General features: G+C 62.3%; 2 protein-coding genes and 1 long non-coding RNA gene across 5 annotated transcripts in view; 1 reads left to right on the top strand and 2 right to left on the bottom strand.

The window, feature by feature from the left end:
* The window catches only part of LOC311616169, a 46272-nt gene extending 27992 nt beyond the window's left edge, over positions 1 to 18280 (bottom strand). Inside the window, exons 1-2 of one of the 2 annotated variants that reach the window (XR_014793854.1) lie at positions 16332 to 16901; positions 13327 to 16195 (exon numbers count right to left, since the gene is read on the bottom strand). This is a non-coding gene — a long non-coding RNA (uncharacterized lncRNA). Of the gene's footprint in view, positions 1 to 13326; positions 16196 to 16331 lie in introns of those variants that run through there. The other variant, XR_014793853.1, reaches the window with a different exon arrangement.
* Positions 28 to 5408, bottom strand: GARIN5A (golgi associated RAB2 interactor 5A; the record flags this gene model as incomplete). The annotated part of the gene is made up of 4 exons (XM_084907442.1): positions 28 to 392; positions 1160 to 1450; positions 4828 to 4958; positions 5301 to 5408. Coding segments are annotated over 4 exons (555 nt in total), but the record flags the coding sequence as incomplete, so codon positions are not given.
* On the top strand, positions 5985 to 12408 carry EMC10 (ER membrane protein complex subunit 10). 2 transcript variants are annotated; one of them, XM_084907441.1, is made up of 8 exons: positions 5985 to 6177; positions 7240 to 7309; positions 8615 to 8724; positions 9609 to 9713; positions 10467 to 10648; positions 10742 to 10835; positions 11400 to 11486; positions 11720 to 11856. In XM_084907441.1, exons 1-7 carry the CDS (start codon positions 6064 to 6066, stop codon positions 11484 to 11486), a joined length of 762 nt encoding a protein of 253 aa, XP_084763567.1. In that variant the 5' UTR covers positions 5985 to 6063; the 3' UTR covers positions 11720 to 11856. The 2 variants fall into 2 exon arrangements, with proteins under 2 accessions (XP_084763567.1, XP_084763566.1); XM_084907440.1 differs by lacking the exon at positions 11400 to 11486 and having other exon boundaries at positions 5986 to 6177; positions 11720 to 12408.
* Positions 18281 to 19849: the final 1569 nt, after the last annotated feature.

Raw genomic sequence — 19849 nt, 5'->3', positions numbered from 1 at the left:
AAGGCCCGGCTGGAAACGGGGCGGCTGGAAACGGGGCGCTGGGTCCCAGGGGTGGCCCCCAAGGAGCCGGGCGTGGTGCGGGGACGGGCGTGGGAACCCCGCTGAGCATGCTGGGAAGGCTGCTCGGACCCGGCGGCCCCCCACGTGCAATTGGCCAAACTGCTCACGACCCGGTTGTTGGCTCTGAAGTGGCCCGTCTTGATTCACGTTAATGATCCGTCCCTCCGGCCCGATGCAGGGAGGTCAGATCTCTGGTCCTTTTTGGGGGCGTCCAGGGGGGCTGGAGGCATCGGAGTCAGTCCCGGAGTTTGAGGGCCCGAGGGTTCAGCCCGGCTCCGCGGGCTCGCAGCTGCGGGCGGAGTCTGTCTCAGAGGCCGCGGCTGCAGGTGCACCTGGCGTTGGGGCGGGAGAGGACGCTGCACCTACCGGGAAGGGGGGAGCAGGGATCTCCGGAGGAAGGGCCCCCAGGCTCCAGGGGCCCCACCTTCAGGGGGAGACGCGGGTCCCCTCCCCAGGCCCACGGGGACCTGGGCATCGGGCCCAGCTGGCCCCACCCTGCAGGCCCGGGCATCCCCTTGCCAGATGCCCCTCTGCAGAGAGGCTGGAAGGGGAGATGCCCGGTTAGGGTACCTCGGCCACCTTAGCCGGCCCCCCTCAGGCCATGAGACACCCCCCCTGCTGCATCCCTGCTGTCCTTCATCACAGACTGCACACCCTTTCCGGACTCTGAGTCCAGTCCTGTCACTGCCCCATCAACCCAGGCATCCAGCCCCCAGCCCCTCCTCCCTCAGACCCAGGGGTCCAGGCCCCCAGCCCCTCCTCCCTCAGACCCAGGGGTCCAGGCCCCCAGCCCCTCCTCCCTCAGACCCAGGGGTCCAGGCCCCCAGCCCCTCCTCCCTCAGACCCAGGGGTCCAGGCCCCCAGCCCCTCCTCCCTCACACCCAGGGGTCCAGGCCCCCAGCCCCTCCTCCCTCAGACCCAGGGGTCCAGGCCCCCAGCCCCTCCTCCCTCAGACCCAGGAGCCCAGGACCTCAGCCCCTCCTCCCTCAGACCCAGGGGTCCAGGCCCCCAGCCCCTCCTCCCTCAGACCCAGGAGCCCAGGACCTCAGCCCCTCCTCCCTCAGACCCAGGGGTCTAACCCATGTTCAACCCCACCCACCACTCTCTGCACTCTGCCCCTTCGGTCAGATACTCCTCCTCTTCATCGTCCTCTTCATCCTCCTCCTCCTCCTCCTCTTCCTCCTCGTCCCGGTCCTCCTCCCGGTCACTCTGGGCCGAGGGAAAGCGCAGGCAGTAGAGCAGCCGCACCCACTGGCCGAACTCGCAGTCCCCGGAGCCGGGCGGACTCCGCAGCTGCAGGTAGAAGGTGCGTCCGGTTTGAAACTTGACCTTGAGCTGCCTGCGGCTTTCGTCGTGGACGAAGAGCTGGACGAACTGCAAGGGGACCATCCTGGCGGGCGGGAGGGGAGCCTCAGGGCCCGCCTTCCCAGCCCCTCGGCGTCGAGGTTGCCCCCCTGGCCGCCCCCCTCTCCCCAGAGCCCTGTTCACATTCTCCGCCCCAGAGGTGAATAGACACCCGCCTCCTTGGAATCCAGTTCCTTCTGGACGTTGGCTCCACAGCCGACACCGAAAATGTCCCGCCACCCAGTGTCTGACCTGGTCCCCACCCCACAAGCCCGCTGCTCCCCGTCCTCCGGTTTTCACTTCCACCTGCTCGGCCAGGAACCTGGAGCTGCTCCTGACTTTCCCTCTCGCACCCTCACGCAGTCCTGCCACCGAGTCCAGATGGCCCTGCTGCTAAAATTATCCCAAATCCCACCACTTCCACTCCCACCCCCACCCCCTCCACTGGGCCCGGCCCCTAACGTCCCGCCTGGGCCGCCAGCCCCAGGTCTGTCCCCCACGCAGCCGCCAGAGGGCGCCGGTCAACGCCTGAGTTGGCTCACCTTGGCCAGGACGGCCGCCGCCCTGCACCGTCTTCCCCTTTTGTCCCGCCTCTGCCCCCTCACCGCCCGCCTACCCCCTGGTCACTCCGCTGCAGCCACACTGGCCTCCGCGCTGTTCCATTAACCGGCCAGGCTTGGTCCGACCCCAGGACCTTTGCACAGGCGGTCCCCTCTGCCTGAAGTCTCTGAGGCTTGGCCCCCTCTATCTCTCAGGGGACTCTGTTTACAATCCTTGGCCTATTTGCAACCGCGTCCACTTTTGCAGACCTCCGCACGGTCCTCTCTCTGGGCCCCCAGACGTCCCCGCAGGCCTTTGATCCCAATGGACAAACTGCCATCTCTTCCGTCTGCCTGCCCGGCGGAAGGTGGGCCAGAGGGCAGAGATCTGGGGCTGATTTTGTCACTGCGGCTTCCCTCGCACCCAGATGGACACGGAGTGCCGCGGGTACTTGAGTATTTGAAGAAATGAGTTGTTCCGCCTCCAGCCTGACTCAAGGTCTGAGGCAGAGGAGAAAACAGCCCAGAGAGGGTGGGTAAGCTGGCCTGGGTCACACAGCGGGATCCGGACCCAGTTGTCCATGTTCTTAACCGCAGCCCGCTCTGGCCCAGCAAGCCTACCGCTAGGAATTGGTCTTACACCCTCATCCTGGGTCTTACCCCCCACCCTGGCGGTACCCCCAAGACACCAGACACAACCTCCGTGGGGGAGGGTAAGGGGGGACTATCGATGATTGTATTCTCAAATGGAAGAAGAGCCGCCGGCACTGACAGAGCGCCTACGCTGTGCCAGGCGCTGCTGTTCTCAGCGCCTTTACTCAGTGTATCCCCCAGCAGCCCTGGAGGGGGCTCTCCCCTCACCGCCATGTCCCAGAGGAGGAAACCGAGGCACAGACAGGTCGGGAACTGGCCAAAGCTAGTGAAGAAGGGAGGCCAGGATTGGAACCCAGGTCACCCGAGGGTGGTCTTGTGTTCAAGGATGGTCCCTATTACAAGATGTTCCCTAGAACAGCAAGAGTGGTGGCCCCCCCCAAAAAAAAAATCACCTAAGATTTTGCCCTGACCGGTGTGGCTCAGTGGATAGAGCGCCGGCCTGCGGACTGAAAGGTCCCAGGTTCGGTTCCGGTCAAGGGCATGTACCTTGGTTGCAGGCACATCCCCAGTGGGGGGTGTGCAGGAGACAGCTGATCCATGCTTCTCTCTCATCGATGTTCCTAACTCTCTATCCCTCTCCCTCTCTGTATAAAAAAAAAAAAAAAAATAGTGGTTGCCGAGGGGCCAGAACCTGTTCAGTCATGTATGTCCACAAGAGGCCCTGGTGGCTGTTCTCACGTCGATGTGAAGTGGATATGGACATCCTGCTGAGGGAAAGGTAGCTTATAGCATGTGCCTGCAGCTGTTAAAGGGCCAGCACACACACTAGATGTCCACCCGTCAGAAGTGGTCCAGAGTAACTCCGCTGTAAGCTGGTCAGCAGGGAGGGGCCGGGGGGAGTCCCGAGGCTGAGTTTGCAGAGCAAGCTCCATGCTTTTATGGGATGGTATGCTTCTTTGGGGGCGGGAGGAGATAGGGGAGAATACTAAAGGAGATTCTGGGGTCAGAGGCCTCCCATAGTGCCACCCTCAGTATCCTTCCCACTGCAGGTCACGGCTCAGGGAGCAGGGAGATCGATGGGTGGGATGCAGTTAGCACCAATAAGAAAGGAATGTGGTAGAAAATGCCAGGCCACCATAAGTCGCCTGGATCCTGCTTTGTGGCGTGCTTTAAACGCAGAGACGGGTAAGCTAAGGCTGTGAGACGCCGTTAGCTCAGGTCAGAATCAGATTCCGCCACCGAGTGAGTTACAAAGCACTCAGAGCCATCCGGCCGGTGTGGCTCAGTGGTTGAGCATCAGCCCATGGACCAGAAGGTCACGGGTTAATTCTGGGTCAGGGCACATGCCCAGGATTGGGGCTTGATCCCCAGTAGGGGGTGCACTGGAGGGAGTGGATCGATGTTTCTCTCATCATTGATGTGTCTATCGCTCCCTTTCCCTTCCTCTCTCTCTAAAATAAACAAAACATTAAAAAAAAAAAGTCAAAGCCACTGGCAGAATGCTTCTCTACATACACTATCCCAGTGGTCGGCAGACTCATTCGTCCACAGAGTCAAAATATCAACAGGATGATTGACATGACTTTGGAAAGCCACATTTTTAAAACTTAAACTTCTTCTAAGGCCACTTCTTCAACATAGACTCGCCCCGGCCGTGGTATGTTGTGGAAGAGCCACGCTCAAGGGGCCAAAGAGCTGCACGTGGCTTGAGAGCCGCAGTTTGCCGACCACGGCACTATACCCAGGGGCCTGTTTTGGTATTTGCGGTCGGAGTTGGACGCGGGAGCCTAGGGTGGGAGAAACGTTATGTTTTGTGCTGTGTGTTTTATACTTTGGAGCGAATCTGCATTAGTTTTCCACGAAACCGGAAGGGGCGGTGCGTAGTGGGACAGGTGCTTGAGCGAGGTCGGCCATCATGGGGAGCCGGAGGTTCCGGTCCCAGCCCTGACCCGCTGGGAGGCCCTGGGCCGGCGGCTCCCCGCCCTGGGCCCCCGTTTCTCTCTTTGGAGGATGGGGCTGAAGGGTCCCCCTACACGAGTATGATGTCAGAGATGAGATGAGGTGAGTGGTGGGGGGTGTGTGGCACACAGGGGGCGCTGCAGGCCATTCTCTGGACCCCGGCCAGGCTGTGGCTGGCTACCCCTGGTTTCTGGCCCCTGGGGACGACCCTGTCCTGGTTCTTCTGTGGTAGCGGCCGCTCCGGGGTCCTCTGGGCGAGAGGAGCAGCTGCAGGGAGCCGGGATGCCCTGGGCGGGGGAGGAGGTCAGGCTGGGCTGGGGCGGGCAGTCACCCGAAGAGCTGCAGGCGTCCGTTCTCCTTGGCGGGGCCCGCCAGCAGCAGCAGGTCTGGGCGCTCCAGGGCAGGACTGGAGGCCGCCACCCCCATGGTCACCTTGTTGGCTACTTCTCCCAAGCGGGTCACCTGGGGGGGACAGGTGAGAAGCCGGAGAGATGGCGGTGGTGGTGGCGGCGGTGGTGGTGGTGGTGGTGTGTGTGTGTACGCGCGTGCAGAATTGGGGAGGGGTCAAGGTTCATGATGTCCTGAGGTCAAAGGTCAAGAGTCCTAGAGGTGTTAAGTCAGGGAAACGGAAGCGAGGGGATCAGAGGCCAGGTCTCCTAGAGAAGCTAACGGTCTGGAGGAATGGGAGAGGGGTTGGTGAGGAATTCCAGGAGACGGACGTTATGGGGGAGTTGTCAGAAGTGGGGGGAAGCCGGGGCTCCCCAAGTCAGGAGGTGGGGCTCCGGCGGTCCTGGGGCTTCACACCTGCACGAAATTGCTCTCAAAGATGGTGAAGTCTCGCAGCTGGTCGAACTCCCCGCTCTGAAGGAGGCGTTGGAGCCGTCCAGGCCGGCCCGAGGGACAGGCTGAAACGAGGGTGTGTTGTAGGGCAGTGTTTCCCAGTGCGGTCCGAGCACCCCCAGGGGTACGGGAAGAGTTCGGTGGGGATGTGCACTGCACTGTGCTTAGCTGCGCCTAATTCTACGTTCTCATGAGTACGAGGGGTACTCAGCGTTATGAAAATTATAGAAGGGGTACACATATGTCAAAAGTTTGGGAAACACTGTTCTAGGGGGTCAAGTTCGGGGCGGGTCTATTCCAGGAGGCTGAGCATAAGGGTTACTGGGCTATCCGGCCTCATCCCTCCCCTGGCCCACCCCCGGAGGCATGGCTCCGCCTCTCCCCTGCCCTCCATCCCCGCTGGTCCCACTACACCTGTTCCATCCCCAGGCCTGGGCTCTAGTCTCTGCTTCATCGGAGGGAGGAGCCTGGGGAGAAAACGGAGGGCGTGGCCACAGACAGTGTGACGTCACAATGCAGCGGGCAGGGAGACGCCCGAGATTGTGACGTCACCGAGGGCGGTGCCCGCCCCGTTGACTGACGTCAGGCCCCGAAGGGGGCGGGCGCTAGTGCGCAGACGCGAGGAGCTGGCGCTGGCGCATGCGCGGGAGGGATAGGTCCGTTCCTCCCAGAGTGCTCCGCGGCGCTCGGCTCACTCTGGCCCGTGGATTGGTGGGAAGGGGCCAAAATGGCAGCGGCCGGTGCCAGGGCCACTCGGCTGCTCCTGCTCTTGCTGATGGCGGCCGCAGCCCCCAGCCGCGCGCGGGGCAGCGGTTGCCGGTCCGGGGCCACTGCGCGGGGGGTAAGTGCCCCTTGGCGGGGCCGACAGACATCGCGAGGTCGGTTAGGGCGGGAACGGGGCCACGCAGGGCCGAGAGGGAAGAGGTGAAGGCACCGTGGAGGGCAGCTGGCAGCCCCGCACCTGCGGAGGCCGCACCGGAAGCGGGAGGGCAGCGGGGGAGGGGCGGGCGCGGGTGGGACCGAGGCGCTAGTGCGTTCGGCGCGGTGAAGGGGTGAAGGTCGGGGCCAGCCTGCCTCTCCTCTCCCGCGTTCTGACGCTGGGGGCCTGCAGTCATGAATATGCATGAGGAGGTGTGGCCCGGATGGAATACTGGCGAATCAGACGGCGGGCCGCTGAAAGGAAAAAGGCGGGGTGGAGGGCCCTCGCGAGATTGAGGGGGGTGTGCCGTGGCTGAATATGCATGAGGGGGCGGGTCCTGAGCGGATTAAAATCTGGAACGGAGGATGCAGCAGAGTTAGGAGAAATTTGGATTTGGAGAAAAGGAGGGTGTGGATTCCTCCTTTTTGGGGCAGTTACGGTGAGCACGAGGCTACTTGGATATTAATAGCATAGAAAGGAAGCTCAGGGTGCCTTTAAAAATTTTTTTAAATCATATTTTATTGATTTTTTTAGAGAAGAAGGAAGAGGGAGAGAGAGAAACATCAATGATGAGAGAGAATCCTCCTGCACGCCCCTCACTGGGGACCGAGCCCGCAACTCAGGCATGTGCCCCTGGCCGGAATCGAACCCGGGACCCTTCAGTCCACAGGCTGATGATGCTCTATCCACGGAGCCAAACCAGCTAGGGCCGCAGGGTGCCTTTTAACTCAGGCATAATTATGATACTGGACGTGAAAGTGACCCTCGGATAGCTGCCTTGGAAGCGAGGTTAGCTTGCTCGCAGGCTCTTGTTTTCTGGGGACCATCCAGATCCCGAATGTTCATGGAATGGGCGGTGGAGTCCTGGGCAAGCGTCAGCGTCTGGATATGAGGATGAAAAGAAGGCTCCTCTCTCAGGATGCCAGTCTGTCCGGGGTCAGGGCGAGGGCTCTGTGGTCCTCACTCGGGGTGCTCTGTCCGCAGGCCGGGGTGGACGGTCGAGACGAGGCCTGTGGCACCCTGGGGCTGCTGCTGGAGCACTCGTTTGAGATCGGTGAGTCCAGCCGTGTCCTCTCTACACGCTTCCCCAGCGCGGGGAGGGCGGGAGCCTTGGTTTGGGTGCTGTGAGTGTGAGACCCTCCCTTCACTAACAGCCTTGCCCCTGAAGAGGGTGTTTGCATTCCCCTGGGAACAGGGGGCGGGGAGGGCACTAGAATAGGAACTATGCCTTTATTTATTTATTTATTTTTTTTAAAATATATTTTATTGATTTTTCACAGAGAGGAAGAGAGAGGGATAGAAAGTTAGAAACAACGATGAGAGAGAATCATCGATCAGCTGCCTCTTGCACACCCCCCACTGGGTATGTGCCCACAACCAAGGTACATGCCCTTGCCCGGAATCGAACCTGGGACCTTTCAGTCTGCAGGCCGACGCTCTATCCACTGAGCCAAACTGGTCCCAGCAGGAACTGTGCCTTTAGCTGTAAGGCAGATACAGTTCAGAAAGAACCCGGGAGACCCATACCCATTGCCTGTGGTTAGACGCTCTGCGTGTAGTAACCCCATCGTCCTCCCAACAGTCACGCAAGGGAGTAGGTGTTAGGGATGGCCCCGTTTTTCAGAGGAGGAAACTGAGGCCCAGAGGGCACCACACGCCATGGCCCAGCCTGCACTGCCTGATTCAGATGCCCCCAGAGCGCATGTCAGTGTGGCCCAGGGGTTAGTGATCCCGTCTGGGAAGCAGCCCCCGTGAGGCCTCGATCTCTAGTTCAAGGGCGACCGCTGCCCGGTGCCCCCTCTGTTCCCCCCCTCCCCCGTGGCCCCCTTCTTGATGGCTCCCCTTCCTGGCTCTGCTGAACAGACTCAGTACATTTTGTAAGTTTCCTTTACAGCATCGGCTTGTTTTAAACTTTGATGGGGGAGTGGGGAGCCCGGCCTGGGGGCCCAGACTCTGGGGGGCACTTGTTATAAACACTGAAGCTGGGCCTCTTAGACCTGGGTCCGACCTGGCATCTTCCTGAGAAAGCCACGCTGACTGTGATGGCCCGGCGGGCGGGGGAAGGGCGGGGAGGGGGGTATGGCAGGGGGAGAGGGGGGGGCTGAGGGGGGGACTCTTGGGCCCGGTCCTTTGCAGCCGGGCAAACAGGCTCAGGGCGGTTCTGTGAAGGGCCCTGGGCGCCTGGCTGGGCAGAGGGCTCGGGCTGTGGGGTTCAGGGTCAGCCCTGCCCTGGGAGGGTGTGGTGGGGTGCCCCTCCCTTGCAGGTGGGAAAACGGGGGCTCGGGGAGGGAAGCTGGTCATGCAGGGCGGAGGGGCTGGAGGGTGCTGGGGGGGTGCTCGCTGAGCCCGGCTCCCACAGGTGACCACGCCCACTTCCGGAAGCGCGGCTCCATCCTCTGGAACCAGCAGGACGGCGCCCTGACCCTGTCCCAGCGGCAGCTCAGCGAGGAGCAGCGGGGCCGGCTCCGGGTGAGGAGGGCCGGCCGGGCCGGGGACACGTGTGCCCGGCGTGTGGCGTCCTGCCTCAGGGCCTGGCCCTGCCGCCCTCCGCCCAGCACACCCTCCCCTCCGCCAGCTTTTCACAAAATAGATTTTTATTGATTTCAGAGAGGAAGGGAGAGGTGGGGATTTCAGAGGAAGGGAGAGAGAGATAGAAACATCAGAGAGAGAATCATTGATCAGCTGCCTCCTGCGCGCCCCCTACTGGGGATCAAGCCCACAACCTGGGCACGTGCCCTGACCGGAATCCAGCCTGGGACCCTTCAGTCCGCAGGCGGAGGCTCTATCCACTGAGCCAAACCAGCCGGGGCTGCTCCTTCCCTTCCAGATTCAGCCGGAGCCGGTCAGGCGGTTAGGGTGAGATTTGCTTTGAGGAGAGAGATCCCCACGGGAGCCATGATGGGACGAGGGAACGTTACCTCTCTGGCCCTGCGCCATGGCTCCTCCAGGCTGGATCCCAGGCCAGCGCGGTCCCCCCGAGGATGTAGGGCTCCCGGGGCTCCGGTGGGGCTCAGGGAACGGGAGAGGGGGGCTGAGGGAACAGCCATATTTTAGGGAAACCGGCGAAAGCATCCCAGAGCGCCTCCTTCCGCCCTGTCCCTCTGGGCGGACGGAGCTCCAGGGGTCCGGCCTCCCCCGCAGGGCCGTCCCGGGGGCAGAGCCGGGCACCCTCAGCGGCGGCCGGAGGGGCAGGGCCGTCCCGGGGGCAGAGCCGGGCACCCTCAGCGGCGGCCGGAGGGGCAGGGCCCTCCCGGGGGCAGAGCCGGGCACCCTCAGCGGCGGCCGGAGCGGGTGGGCCCGGGGGCCGGGCTCGGCAGGCCTGGCACCGGCCCTCACCGCCTCTGCCTCCCCAGGACGTGGCGGCCCTCGGCGGCCTGTACCGGGTCCGGGTGCCCAGGCGGCCGGGCGCCCCCGAGGGCCCGGAAGCCGGCGGCTACGTCTCCTCCTTCGTCCCCGCGGTGAGTCCGATGAGGGTGGCCTCGGCCTCATTCTCCCCCGTCCCTCCTCGCTGCCCGCCACGTCCCGCCTCGCTGCCCCCGTCCGCGCCCAGTGTTCATGGCGAGGAGAGCGTGGCCTCGGCCTCGTCCCCAGGGCCTCCCAGTGCCGCGGGCTCTCTGGGGGCAGCGCAGGGGGCACGGAAGCTTGGAAGATGCTGCTGGGGCTGTGGGGTATGGGAGGGGCTGTGGGGTATGGGAGGGGCTGTGGGGTGTGGGAGGGGCTGTGGGGTGTGGGAGGGGCTGTGGGGTGTGGGAGGGGCTGTGGGGTGTGGGAGGGGCTGTGGGGTGTGGGGGGGCTGTGGGGTGTGGGAGGGGCTGTGGGGTGTGGGAGGGGCTGTGGGGTGTGGGAGGGGCTGTGGGGTGTGGGGGGGCTGTGGGGTGTGGGAGGGGCTGTGGGGTGTGGGAGGGGCTGTGGGGGTGTGTGGGGCTGTGGGGGGGCTGTGGGATGTGGAGGGGGCTGTGGGGGCTGTGGGAGGGGCTGTGGGCTGTGGGAGGGGCTGTGGGGGATGTGGGAGGGGCTGTGGGGTATGGGAGGGGCTGTGGGGTGTGGGGGGGCTGTGGGCTGTGGGAGGGGCTGTGGGGTGTGGGAGGGGGTGTGGGGGGGCTGTGGGGTGTGGGAGGGGCTGTGGGGTGTTGTGGGGGGGATGTGGGAGGGGCCGGAGGCCAGGGCCGGTGTCGAGGCCTGGGCAACAGTCCCCCGCCCCGCCCCCGCAGTGCTCCCTGGTGGAGTCGCACCTCTCGGACCAGCTGACGCTGCACGTGGACGTGGCCGGCAACGTGGTGGGGCTGTCGGTGGTGACGCACCCCGGGGGCTGCCGCGGCCACGAGGTGGAGGACGTGGACCTGGAGCTGTTCAACACGTCCCTGCTGCTGCAGCCGCCCGTCACCGCCCCGGGGTGAGGGCGAGGGCGAGGGGGCGGGCGAGGGGCGGCGGGACGGTGCCCTGCCTGCCAGCTGAGCCGCCCTCACCGTCTCCTCCCCCCCTGCAGCCCGGAGACGGCGGCCTTCATCGCGCGCCTGGAGATGGAGCAGGCCCAGAAGGCCAAGAACCCGCAGGAGCAGAAGTCCTTCTTCGCCAAATACGTGAGTGTCCGCCCGCCCGCCCCCCGGACAGGCCGCTCCGCTTCCCCTCCCGTCCCCGTGCGGGCCGGGCCCCGGGCCCCGGGCCGGGCTGAGCCCGGGCTGACGGAGCCGTGCGGGCCGGGCCCCGGGCCGGTCTCAGTGCGGCCGGCCAGCGGTGCGGCCGGGCCCGGTGGGCAGCCGGGTGGGCAGCGCCAGGCGGAGCGGAGGCCCGTGGGCGAGAGTCCGGGGGGAGGCCGGGCCAGGCTGTGAGGCTGGAGACGGGGTGGCGTGGCTCAGAAGGAGGGGCTGGTGGGTGCCCCCAGGTCCAGGAGGCAGGCGGCTCTGGGCGGGGGCGTTGGGTGCAGTGCGCGAGGCCGGTCTGGGCTGAGGAGGGGTCCCGGGACCGGGGGTGCTGGCTGCAGAGCGGGGCCGGGGCCACGGGCGGGAGGATGAGGGCGCGGAGCCCTGCAGGGCCCGACGGAGGACAGCCCAGCCCGGGACTGAGGAAACCGAGGCCCCCAGAGGCCGAGGCTGCAGCCCCCCCCCCCCGGCCACCGCTGGCCTGACCGCGCCCTCCCTCCCCAGTGGCACCTCATCCTGGGGGGGGCCGTGTTGCTCACAGCCCTGCGTCCGGCTGCCCCGGGGCCCGCGCCGTCTCCGCAGGAGGCCTGAGTGAGGACCGACCCCTCCCGCCTCTGCCCTGCACCCGCCCTCCCCTCCCACCTGTAGTGACGTAGGGGACCCGGGCCCTTCCTCACGCCCCACCCTCCCCGCCCTGGGGGTGCGGCTCACACTCACCCCCTCCCTCCCTCTCTCTCCCTCTCTCCCTCTCCCCCCCCCTCTTTCCCCCCCTCTCTCCCCCCCTCTCTCCCTCTCCCTCTCTCTCCCTCCCCTCCCGCCCGCAGTGGATGTACATCATTCCCGTCGTCCTGTTCCTCATGATGTCGGGAGCGCCGGACGCCGGGGGCCAGGGGGGCGGCGGGGGTGGGGGTGGCGGCGGGGGCAGTGGCCGGTGAGGGGCCTTGCTCTCCCCAGGAGGACTCGCTGGCCCCTCCCACGTGACTCTCCCCGTGGCCCTGCCGCCCCTGCCTGCCCCAGGGGCCCCGCTGCAGCCCCGGAGGCTTCCCTCTGCCCCGGTCCTCCCCCCCAGCACCCCCCCAGGGCCCGGGAGCCCCTGCCTCCGCCTCGATGGCCACCTCCCGCCCCTGTGCCCGGGGCACCCGCTCGCTCCGCCCTGGCCCTGCCCGCGGCTGCTCCCCTCTGCCCCGGTGCAGCCCCCAGCTCCTGCGCGGAGGCAGGGACGGGTGAGCTCGCACAGAGCAGACGGCCCGGTGTCTGCACGGCCGGGGGCCTCCCCGGGCCGGGCTCCGGGCGGGGACCTGGGCCTCGCCGTTGCCTGCCCCGGCTCATCGGTTTAAAGCCCCGGGAGGGCATTGAAACGTGTGCCCCGTGCACGGGACCGGCTCCCGCTGCAGTGCGGGAGGCCCTGTCGGACCGGTTCACTGCGTCACTCAGACCCGAGGGTGGCTCGGCCGTCACGGCCGCGCACGCTCCTGTGCCGGGGGCAGCTATTAAACGTCCCGTGTTCACCGTCTCCGTGGTTCCACGGCGCCTGAGCTCGCGGCCCTGGGGGGGGGATTTCCTGGCACGTGTGCCCGGACGGGGGCCGCTGGCAGCTGAGGAGCCTCTGAGCAGGTGAGGCGTGGGGGTGGGCGGAAAGGGGTCCCCATCGCTTTTACCCGCGGCTCTCCTCCTGGAGGTGGAGGGGCACCGCCAGCGGGGGGCGCTGTGGGTCTCCCCGCCCGGTCACCGAATCCGCAGGACCCAACTGGCTTCGCTCCTGCGGCCTCCTGGCCGGTGCCCAGAGGGGCCCTGAGCTCAGCTAACCAGGGACATGCCCCTGGGGCGCTGCACCCTGAAGGGGCTCTGGTTCGATTCCTGGCCCCGGGCGGGTGAATGCGGGCGGCGGCTGATCGGTGTGTCTCCTTATTGACGGTTCTCGCCCCGCTCCTGCCTCCATTGTCTAAAGTCAGGAAAGCTGTCCGTGGGCGAGGATCCCAAAGCCACAGAGCTTCGCGCGGAGCCGGAGGCTGGCGGACCCCAGCCCCTTCCCCTCCCCAGGCGCCGCTCGGCCCCTCGGAGGGAGGCAGTGAGGCGGAGCAGGCGGCACTGGGTCGTCCGAGCACGTGGCCTTGCTCAGCGGCGTCACGTTTTAATCCTCTTGGGCGCCACTGGTGTTGCTGACCCCGACTGCTGACATCTTAGGCCTTGCCGGCTGTGGCCCGACCCCTGACCCCTGACCCCTCTCTGCCTCCACAGGCGGCCCCGCCCTGCACTGACTGGTGGCTGGAGGCCCCAGGTCCCGCCTCTGCATTTCCTCAGCGTCTGACACACCCGGCAATACTGGGGCTATTTCACCAGTTTTTTATTTATATTTTAAAAAATATATTTTAAGGGATAGAGAGTTAGAAACATCAAAGAGAGAGAAACATCGATTAGTTGCCTCCTGCACCCCCCTCTACTGGGGATGTGCCCAAAACCAAGGTACATGCCCCTGACCGGAATCGAACCCGGGACCTTTCAGTCCACAGGCCGACGCTCTATCCACTGAGCCAAACCAGGGCTCACCAGTTTTTTTTTGTTGTTGTTTTTTTAAAATATATTTTTTAAAAATGGTTTAAGAGAGGAAGAGAGAAATATCCATGATGAGAGAAAATCGTGGATCGGCTGCCTCCTGCACGCCCCCCGCTGGGGATCCAGCCTGCACCCGGGCCTGGGCCCTGACCGGGAATCGAACTAGCAGCCTCCCTGCACGGGGTGGCGCCCGACGGCGGAGCCGCACCGGGCAGGGCTCGGCGTCCTTCGGCGGCTTGTGACTTGGGATCTTTGTTCGTTAACCGCCTCGTCCTCTAAGCTGTCCGTCGCTCTCAGTGGGCGCCATTGTGTGGTGTGTTCTGTCCTGTCTGAGCTGCTCCGGCTCCGGCTCTGTCCTGCCTAACCCTCCGCTTCTTGCCTGTCCCTGGAGGGCTCACTCCCGGCCCCGTTTCATTGGGGGGGCACCCAGGGAGATGGCGGGAACCTCAAAGGGTCCAGAAGGGTCGCCGGCAGGCCTTCTCCTCGCCCGGCCGGCACCGTCCGTGCACGGTTCTGGAGACATTCTCCATGTGGACAGCCCATCGTGCGTGTCCAGCTTTGCAAAAGCCTGTTGCCTTTATCCCTCCTCCCCTCCTGGACGTGAGTCCGAGGTTTCCATCTCTGATAGAAAGTGTGTCCGCAGCCCGGCCTGTGTGGCTCAGTGGTTGAGCGTGAACCTATGAACCCGGAGGTCATGGTTCGAATCCTGGCCAGGGCACATGCCCGGGGTTCGGGCTTGGTCCCCAGTGGGGGGCGTGCGAGAGGCAGCCGGTCCATGATTCTCATCACTTAGGTCTCTCTCTCCCTCTCCCTTCCTCTCTGAACTCAATAAAACTGTTAGAGACTCAGTAACGTGGGCCTCCCTGGGGGCCGGCTCCTGTGTTTCTCTGGCCGTCAGTGGCCTTCGGCTCTCCCGTGGGAATCGCGGTGCCTCGGCGGCTTGCCCCTCGTGTGTCGGTGCAGCCCGCCGCCGGGTGGGGACTTGCTGGGACCACGCTGCAGGCTGAGGCTCCACTGCACCTCCTCGCCGACATCCCCAAGCCCGCCTCCAGCCGGGCCCTGCCGGCCTGACCCACAGCTGCTGCCGGGAAGAGCCTCAGGAGCCGCAGGAGGAGCCGGAGCCGCGATGTGGTGCCACCACCCGCCCAGCCTCACCCCTCCTCTCTGCCGCCTGCCTCCACCGCATCTCCAGCACCACAGCCCGGGCTCCTCCCCACCTGGCCCGTCAGCCCCGCCTCCGCCCACTCACCCCACTCCATGGGGCCTTCTGACAGCTGAGCGGACCCCACTCCTCTGCTCACAGCCATGGCCGCCCAGCGCCCCCAGGACAGTCCCACAGCCCCTCCCTCAGCCGGGCCTGGAGGCCTGGAGTCACTCCGCGGCCAGGGGCGGGACCTCAGGCCAGTCCTCACCCCTCCGGCTCCCCACTGCCCGCCCCTCTTTCTGATGTGCCCCTTCTTTCTCCACTGAGCTCAGCCCTCACGTTCCTCCGGACACCCCACCCCAGCCCCCCGACCTCTGGTCTGAGACAGGGAGCACCTGCCCTGTCACCCAGTGAGCGTCCCCGTTTCCCAATGTCCCTCTTCACCCGCGGAGGCCCCTCCGCCCTACAGGTCACTGCGCTCTGGCTCCGGGGCACCCTCCCCCAGCCTGGGCCTTCGGGCTGGCATTCGGGGGGCCTTAGCGGGGGGTCTGACAATCTTTAGAGATACCCAAGGCACCCAGCTGGTGTGGCTCAGTGGCTGAGCATTGACCTATGAACCAGGAGGTCATGGCTCGATCCCCATTTAGGGCACATTCCCAGGTTGCAGGTTCAATCCCCTGTACAGGCCGTACAGGAGGCAGCCCATCAATGATTCTTTCTCATCATTGATGTTTCTCTCTTCCCTCTCTATCCAAAATAAAAATATATTTTAAAATAAACTGATGCTGAAATCACAAAAGTAGAGCACAAGAATATAAAACTGAATCGAGAAAATACTTTTGAAGGCATACTGGTGTATGGCTAATTTTGGTATTTTTTAAAAGCCTCTTTACTACCCAAAATGGTGCTTTGTAGCATGTGGCTTCTGGGAGCTAGTCTACAGGAAGCAGATCTCTCAGAGGGGGCTCCATGGTGAGGACCAGGGTCCAATTGTTGGGCCCCGTTAGCTGTCCTTCACCTTTGCACCCACTTCCACTCCGTTACTAAGGACACAAACTCAGTTTGTCCCAGTTCCTAGAAACAGGCTCCCAGCAGACTGGACACCAAACCCCACCTCCCTTGGTTTCCCATACAGTCCCATATGCGTCTCCATGGCAACGCAGGAGCGTCCACCCCAGAATGAAGTCCAGAGGTTTAAGTTGGTACACACACAAGAAGCTTGCTGAGGATGATGCATGTGTATTGACCAGGAGTAAAAGGTTCTTATTTTTACAGAATTTTGGAAAATCCTCCCGCCCCCCTCCTTCCCCACTAGCGCCCCCTCGCCATCCTGCATGGTAGTCACTGTCCACTTCTTGCTGGGACCGTCCCCATGTCTAATACAGCTGGGTTGCAGTCCCACCCTTTGCCACGAGGTGGAGACGGAGGAGACTCTGGCCGACCCAGGCGGTCCCACTCCACGGAGAGACGTGCCCTGCAGGGGGCGCTGGCGTCCTGTCCTCGGGGAAGGTCGGGTTCCCACGGAGCCTGGGTCCTGGCAGATGCTGGTCCTCCAAACACTGGGCGCCTGTGTTCTCCCTGCGGCTGCTCCGCCCCCCAAGGCCTGAGGAGGAGGAGATGGTGAGGGCTGGGGAGCAGAATGGAGCGGAAGGAGGGAGCGTGGCCCGTGGGTACCAGGAGTTTGGGGGCCCCCAGCATGGAGGAGCCCGTTCCTAGCTGGTCCTGGCCCCGCCACTTACCTGCGTGCTGTGTGTCTTCAGGCAGCTCGCTCCCAGTCTCTGAGCCTGCGCTTCATTCGCTCCTTCCTGGGCCCGGGGCCGGTCTGGCTCCTCCGGGCAGGGTCCAGAGTCCCGGGCAGACAGAGAAGAGAGAAAGGGGGTGTCACAGGGTCCTCCCTCCCCAGGGCTCTGGCTTGGCCGCCCGCCTCCTCCACAAAGCCTGCGAGGACCCCGGGGGCTCCCCTCCTGCTCAGACTGGGAACCCCCAGAGCTCTGAGAACAGGAGAGGGAGGGCAGTGAGAGGGGGCCCTGGGTGCGGGAGTGAGGGGTGCGGGGGCAGGGGTGGGGGGGCCCTGGGCGGAGGCGGGTGAGACAGGCACAGAGGGAGGGAGGCTGCTGGAGGGGGAGAGCCCCGGGGGCGCGGAGGGGGCAGATTCGTGGAGGAGGAAAAGGAGTAAGATGGAAGGGGGGGGGGAGTGAAGAGAGAAAGGAGAAGACGGAGAGAGAGAGATAAGAAGAAAAGGAGAGATTCAGAGGCGAGAAATCAAGGGAAGAGGAGAAAGAAGGGAGGGGGAAGCGGGGGGTGGGTAAGTGCAGAGACTAGAATGAGGGCAGATAGAAGGGGGGCTTAGGGGGAGAGGAGGAGGGAGATGAGAGGGCCGCGCTGAGGGGGGCAGGGAGGGGGGCGCAGGGAGGGAAGGGGTAAGAGAGAAGGCAGAAGTAGAGGGAAAAAAGACAGGGAGGAGGAGGGAGAGCTCAGGACAGAGGAGAGGAGGGGAGGGGAGAGGAGGGGAGGGGAGGGAGAGAAAGGAGAAAATGAGGCGAGAGAAACCGGAAGGGGCAGCAGCACAGGGAGGGGACAGGGAGAGGGATAGGTGCAGGTGGTTCTAAGGGGGGAGAGAGCAGAAGCAGAAAGAGGTTGAAAACCGGATGGAAAAGAAAAGAGAGGAGTGTGAGAGGAAAGGAAGAGAGAGCCAGGAGCAGGTGGGGGGCAGGAACGGGGAGACATGGGCAGGAAAGGGAAAGGCAGGGAAGGAGGGGGGGCAGGAACGGAGGGAGGACGGGGAGGGGGAGAGCTGGGGAGAGGGGTGAGGAGCTGGAGGAGGAGGAGAGGTCAGAGGGAGCGGGACAGGGAGGGAGGGCCAGGAAGGAGGGGAGGTGTGAGGATAGGGGAGACCTTGGGAAAGTAGGAAAGGGGTGGGTGGGGGGGAGGAAGGGAAAGGTGAGAAGAGAGACGTGTGTAGGTGGGAACGGGTGTGGAGATGCATCTGAGAGAGGAGGAGGCAGGGACAGAGGGGAAAAGAGGTCCCCAAACACACACACACACACACACACACACACACACACACACATGCACACACACACCCAGAGGCTGGGGGAGGTCTAGCCAAGGACAGGGTGGAGGGAGGAGGGCTCAGGGAGGACAGGGATGGGAAGACCGTGGGAGGAATCCCATAGGTGGGAGAACGTGGCCAGTGGGGCAGGGATGGGCCACAGCCTGAGCCAGGGAGCAGCTGGACGTGGAGGGAAAGAGAGAGAAAGAGGGAGGGAGGGAGAGAGAGAGAGGGAGAGAGGGAGGGAGGGAGAGAGAGAGGAATATGAGATAGCGAGAGAGGAAGAATGAGACAGGGAATCAGAGTGAGTGAAAGAGCAAGAGAGAATGAGAGAGAACAAATGAGAGAGGGAGGGATTGAGACAGGAAAAAGAATGAAAGAGATAATGTGATAGAGTGAATGAGAGAGAAAGGAATATGAGACAGAATGAGATAAAAGGAATGAGAGAGAGTGAGAAGGAATGAGCAAGAGAATGAGAGAGAATGAGATAGAGCGACTGAGAGAGGGAGAGAATGAGATAGGGAAAGAGAGAATGGAAGAGAGAATGTGATAGAGCTAATGAGAGAGAAAGAATGAGACAGTGAGTGAGAGCAAGAATAAGATGGAGTGAATGAGAGTGAAAGGATGAGATAGAGAGAGGAGAGAGAGAGAGAGAGAGAGAGAGAGAGAGAGAGAGAGAGAGAGAGAGAGAATTAGAGGGAATGAGAGGGAGAGAGAGAGAGAGCATGAGAAGGGAGGGAATTAGAGAACGAATGAGAGGGAATGACAGAGAGAAACCACGAGAAGGAGAAATTATGAGGGAGAGGAAGGGAGGGAGGGAGAGAGAGAGAGAGAGAGAGAGAGAGAGAGAGAGAGAGAGAGAGGGAGGGGGGGAGAGAGAGAGGGGATGAGATGGAGGGAATGGGAGAGAATGAGAGAGTAAAGATAGGGAGAGAGGAAGAGAATGAGAGAGTGTGTGAGAGGGAAAGAATGAGAGAGAGGGAGTGAGAGAAAAAAGGAGATGGAGGGAATGAGAGTGGAGGGATGAGCTAGAGAGAGAGAGGGAGAGAGATTTGGAGAGAGATAGAATGATATATAGTGAATGAGTGGGAATGATAAAGAGAATGAGAGCTAGAGAGAGAGAATTAGAGGGAATGAGAGAGATAGAATGATATTTGGCGAATGAGAGAGAGAGGGAGAAAATTAGAGAAAGAATGAGAGAAAGAATGAGATAGGCAGAATGAGAGAGCAAGAATGAGATCAAGGGAGTGAGAAAGAGAAAATGAGAAGAGGGATGAGAGAGAGCGAATGAGAGAGTGAGAAAATGAGAAAGGGAATAAGAGAGTGAGAGAGAATGAGAGAGAGGGGTTGAGAAAATGAGAAAGAGATAATGAGACAGAGGGTTTGAGAGAGGGAATGAGAGAAAGGTTTTGAGAGATAATGAGAGAGGGAATGAGGGAAAGAATGAGAGAGTGAAAGAGAGAGAGAATGAGAGGGTATGAGACAGGAAATGAGAGAGAAAGAATGAGAGAGCAAATGATGGAGATAATTAGTGAGAGAAAGAATGATATAGAGTGAATGAGAGAGAAAGAATGAGATAGAGGGAATGATAGAGAGAATGAGATAGAGCTAGAGAGGGAGAGAATTGGAATGAGAGAGAGAGATGGAAGAAATTAGATAAAGAATGATATAGAGTGAATGAGAGACAAAGAATGAGATAGAGAGAGAGAAAATGAATTAGGGGGAATGAGAAAGATATTATGGTATGATAGGAATGAGAGAGAGAGAAAGAGAGAGATGGTGGAAATTAGAGAAAGAACGAGAGAAAGGTTGAGATAGAGGGAGTGAGAGGGAGAGACAGGGAGAGACAGAGACAGGGAGAATGAGAGAATGAGAGAGGAATGAGAAGGAGTGAGTGAGAGATGGAGAGAGTAAGAGGGAAAGAATGATACAGACGGAGAGTGAGAGGAAAGAAGGAGATGGAGGGAATGAGAGAGGGGAGAGAGAGATTTAATGATATATAGCGAATAAGAGAGATAGAGAGAGGATGAGATGGAGGGGATTAGAGAAAAATGAGAGAGGAATGTGAGAAAGAGGGGAAGGATGAGATAGAGGGAATGATAGAGTGAATGAGATAGAGAGAGATAGAGAGAGAGAGAGAGAGAGAGAGAGAGAGAGAGAGAGAGAGAGAATTAGAGAAAGAATGAGAGAGCGAATGAGAGAAAG

The sequence above is a fragment of the Pipistrellus hanaki genome (assembly GCF_964339955.1).
Source record: "Pipistrellus hanaki genome assembly, contig: scaffold_82, whole genome shotgun sequence".
NCBI lineage: Eukaryota > Metazoa > Chordata > Mammalia > Chiroptera > Vespertilionidae > Pipistrellus > Pipistrellus hanaki.
Note: the sequence above shows the minus strand (reverse complement) of the source record. Positions and strands in the feature narration are given on the sequence as shown.

Bases quoted from the DNA above. Each gene is read 5' to 3' on its own strand.
- EMC10 (XM_084907440.1), top strand. From the start codon at position 6,064: ATGGCAGCGGCCGGTGCCAGGGCCACTCGGCTGCTCCTGCTCTTGCTG. The intron at 6,178-7,239 runs GTAAGTGCCCCT...CTCTGTCCGCAG, and splicing joins CCGGGGCCACTGCGCGGGGG to GCCGGGGTGGACGGTCGAGA. The intron at 8,725-9,608 runs GTGAGGAGGGCC...CTGCCTCCCCAG, and splicing joins AGCAGCGGGGCCGGCTCCGG to GACGTGGCGGCCCTCGGCGG.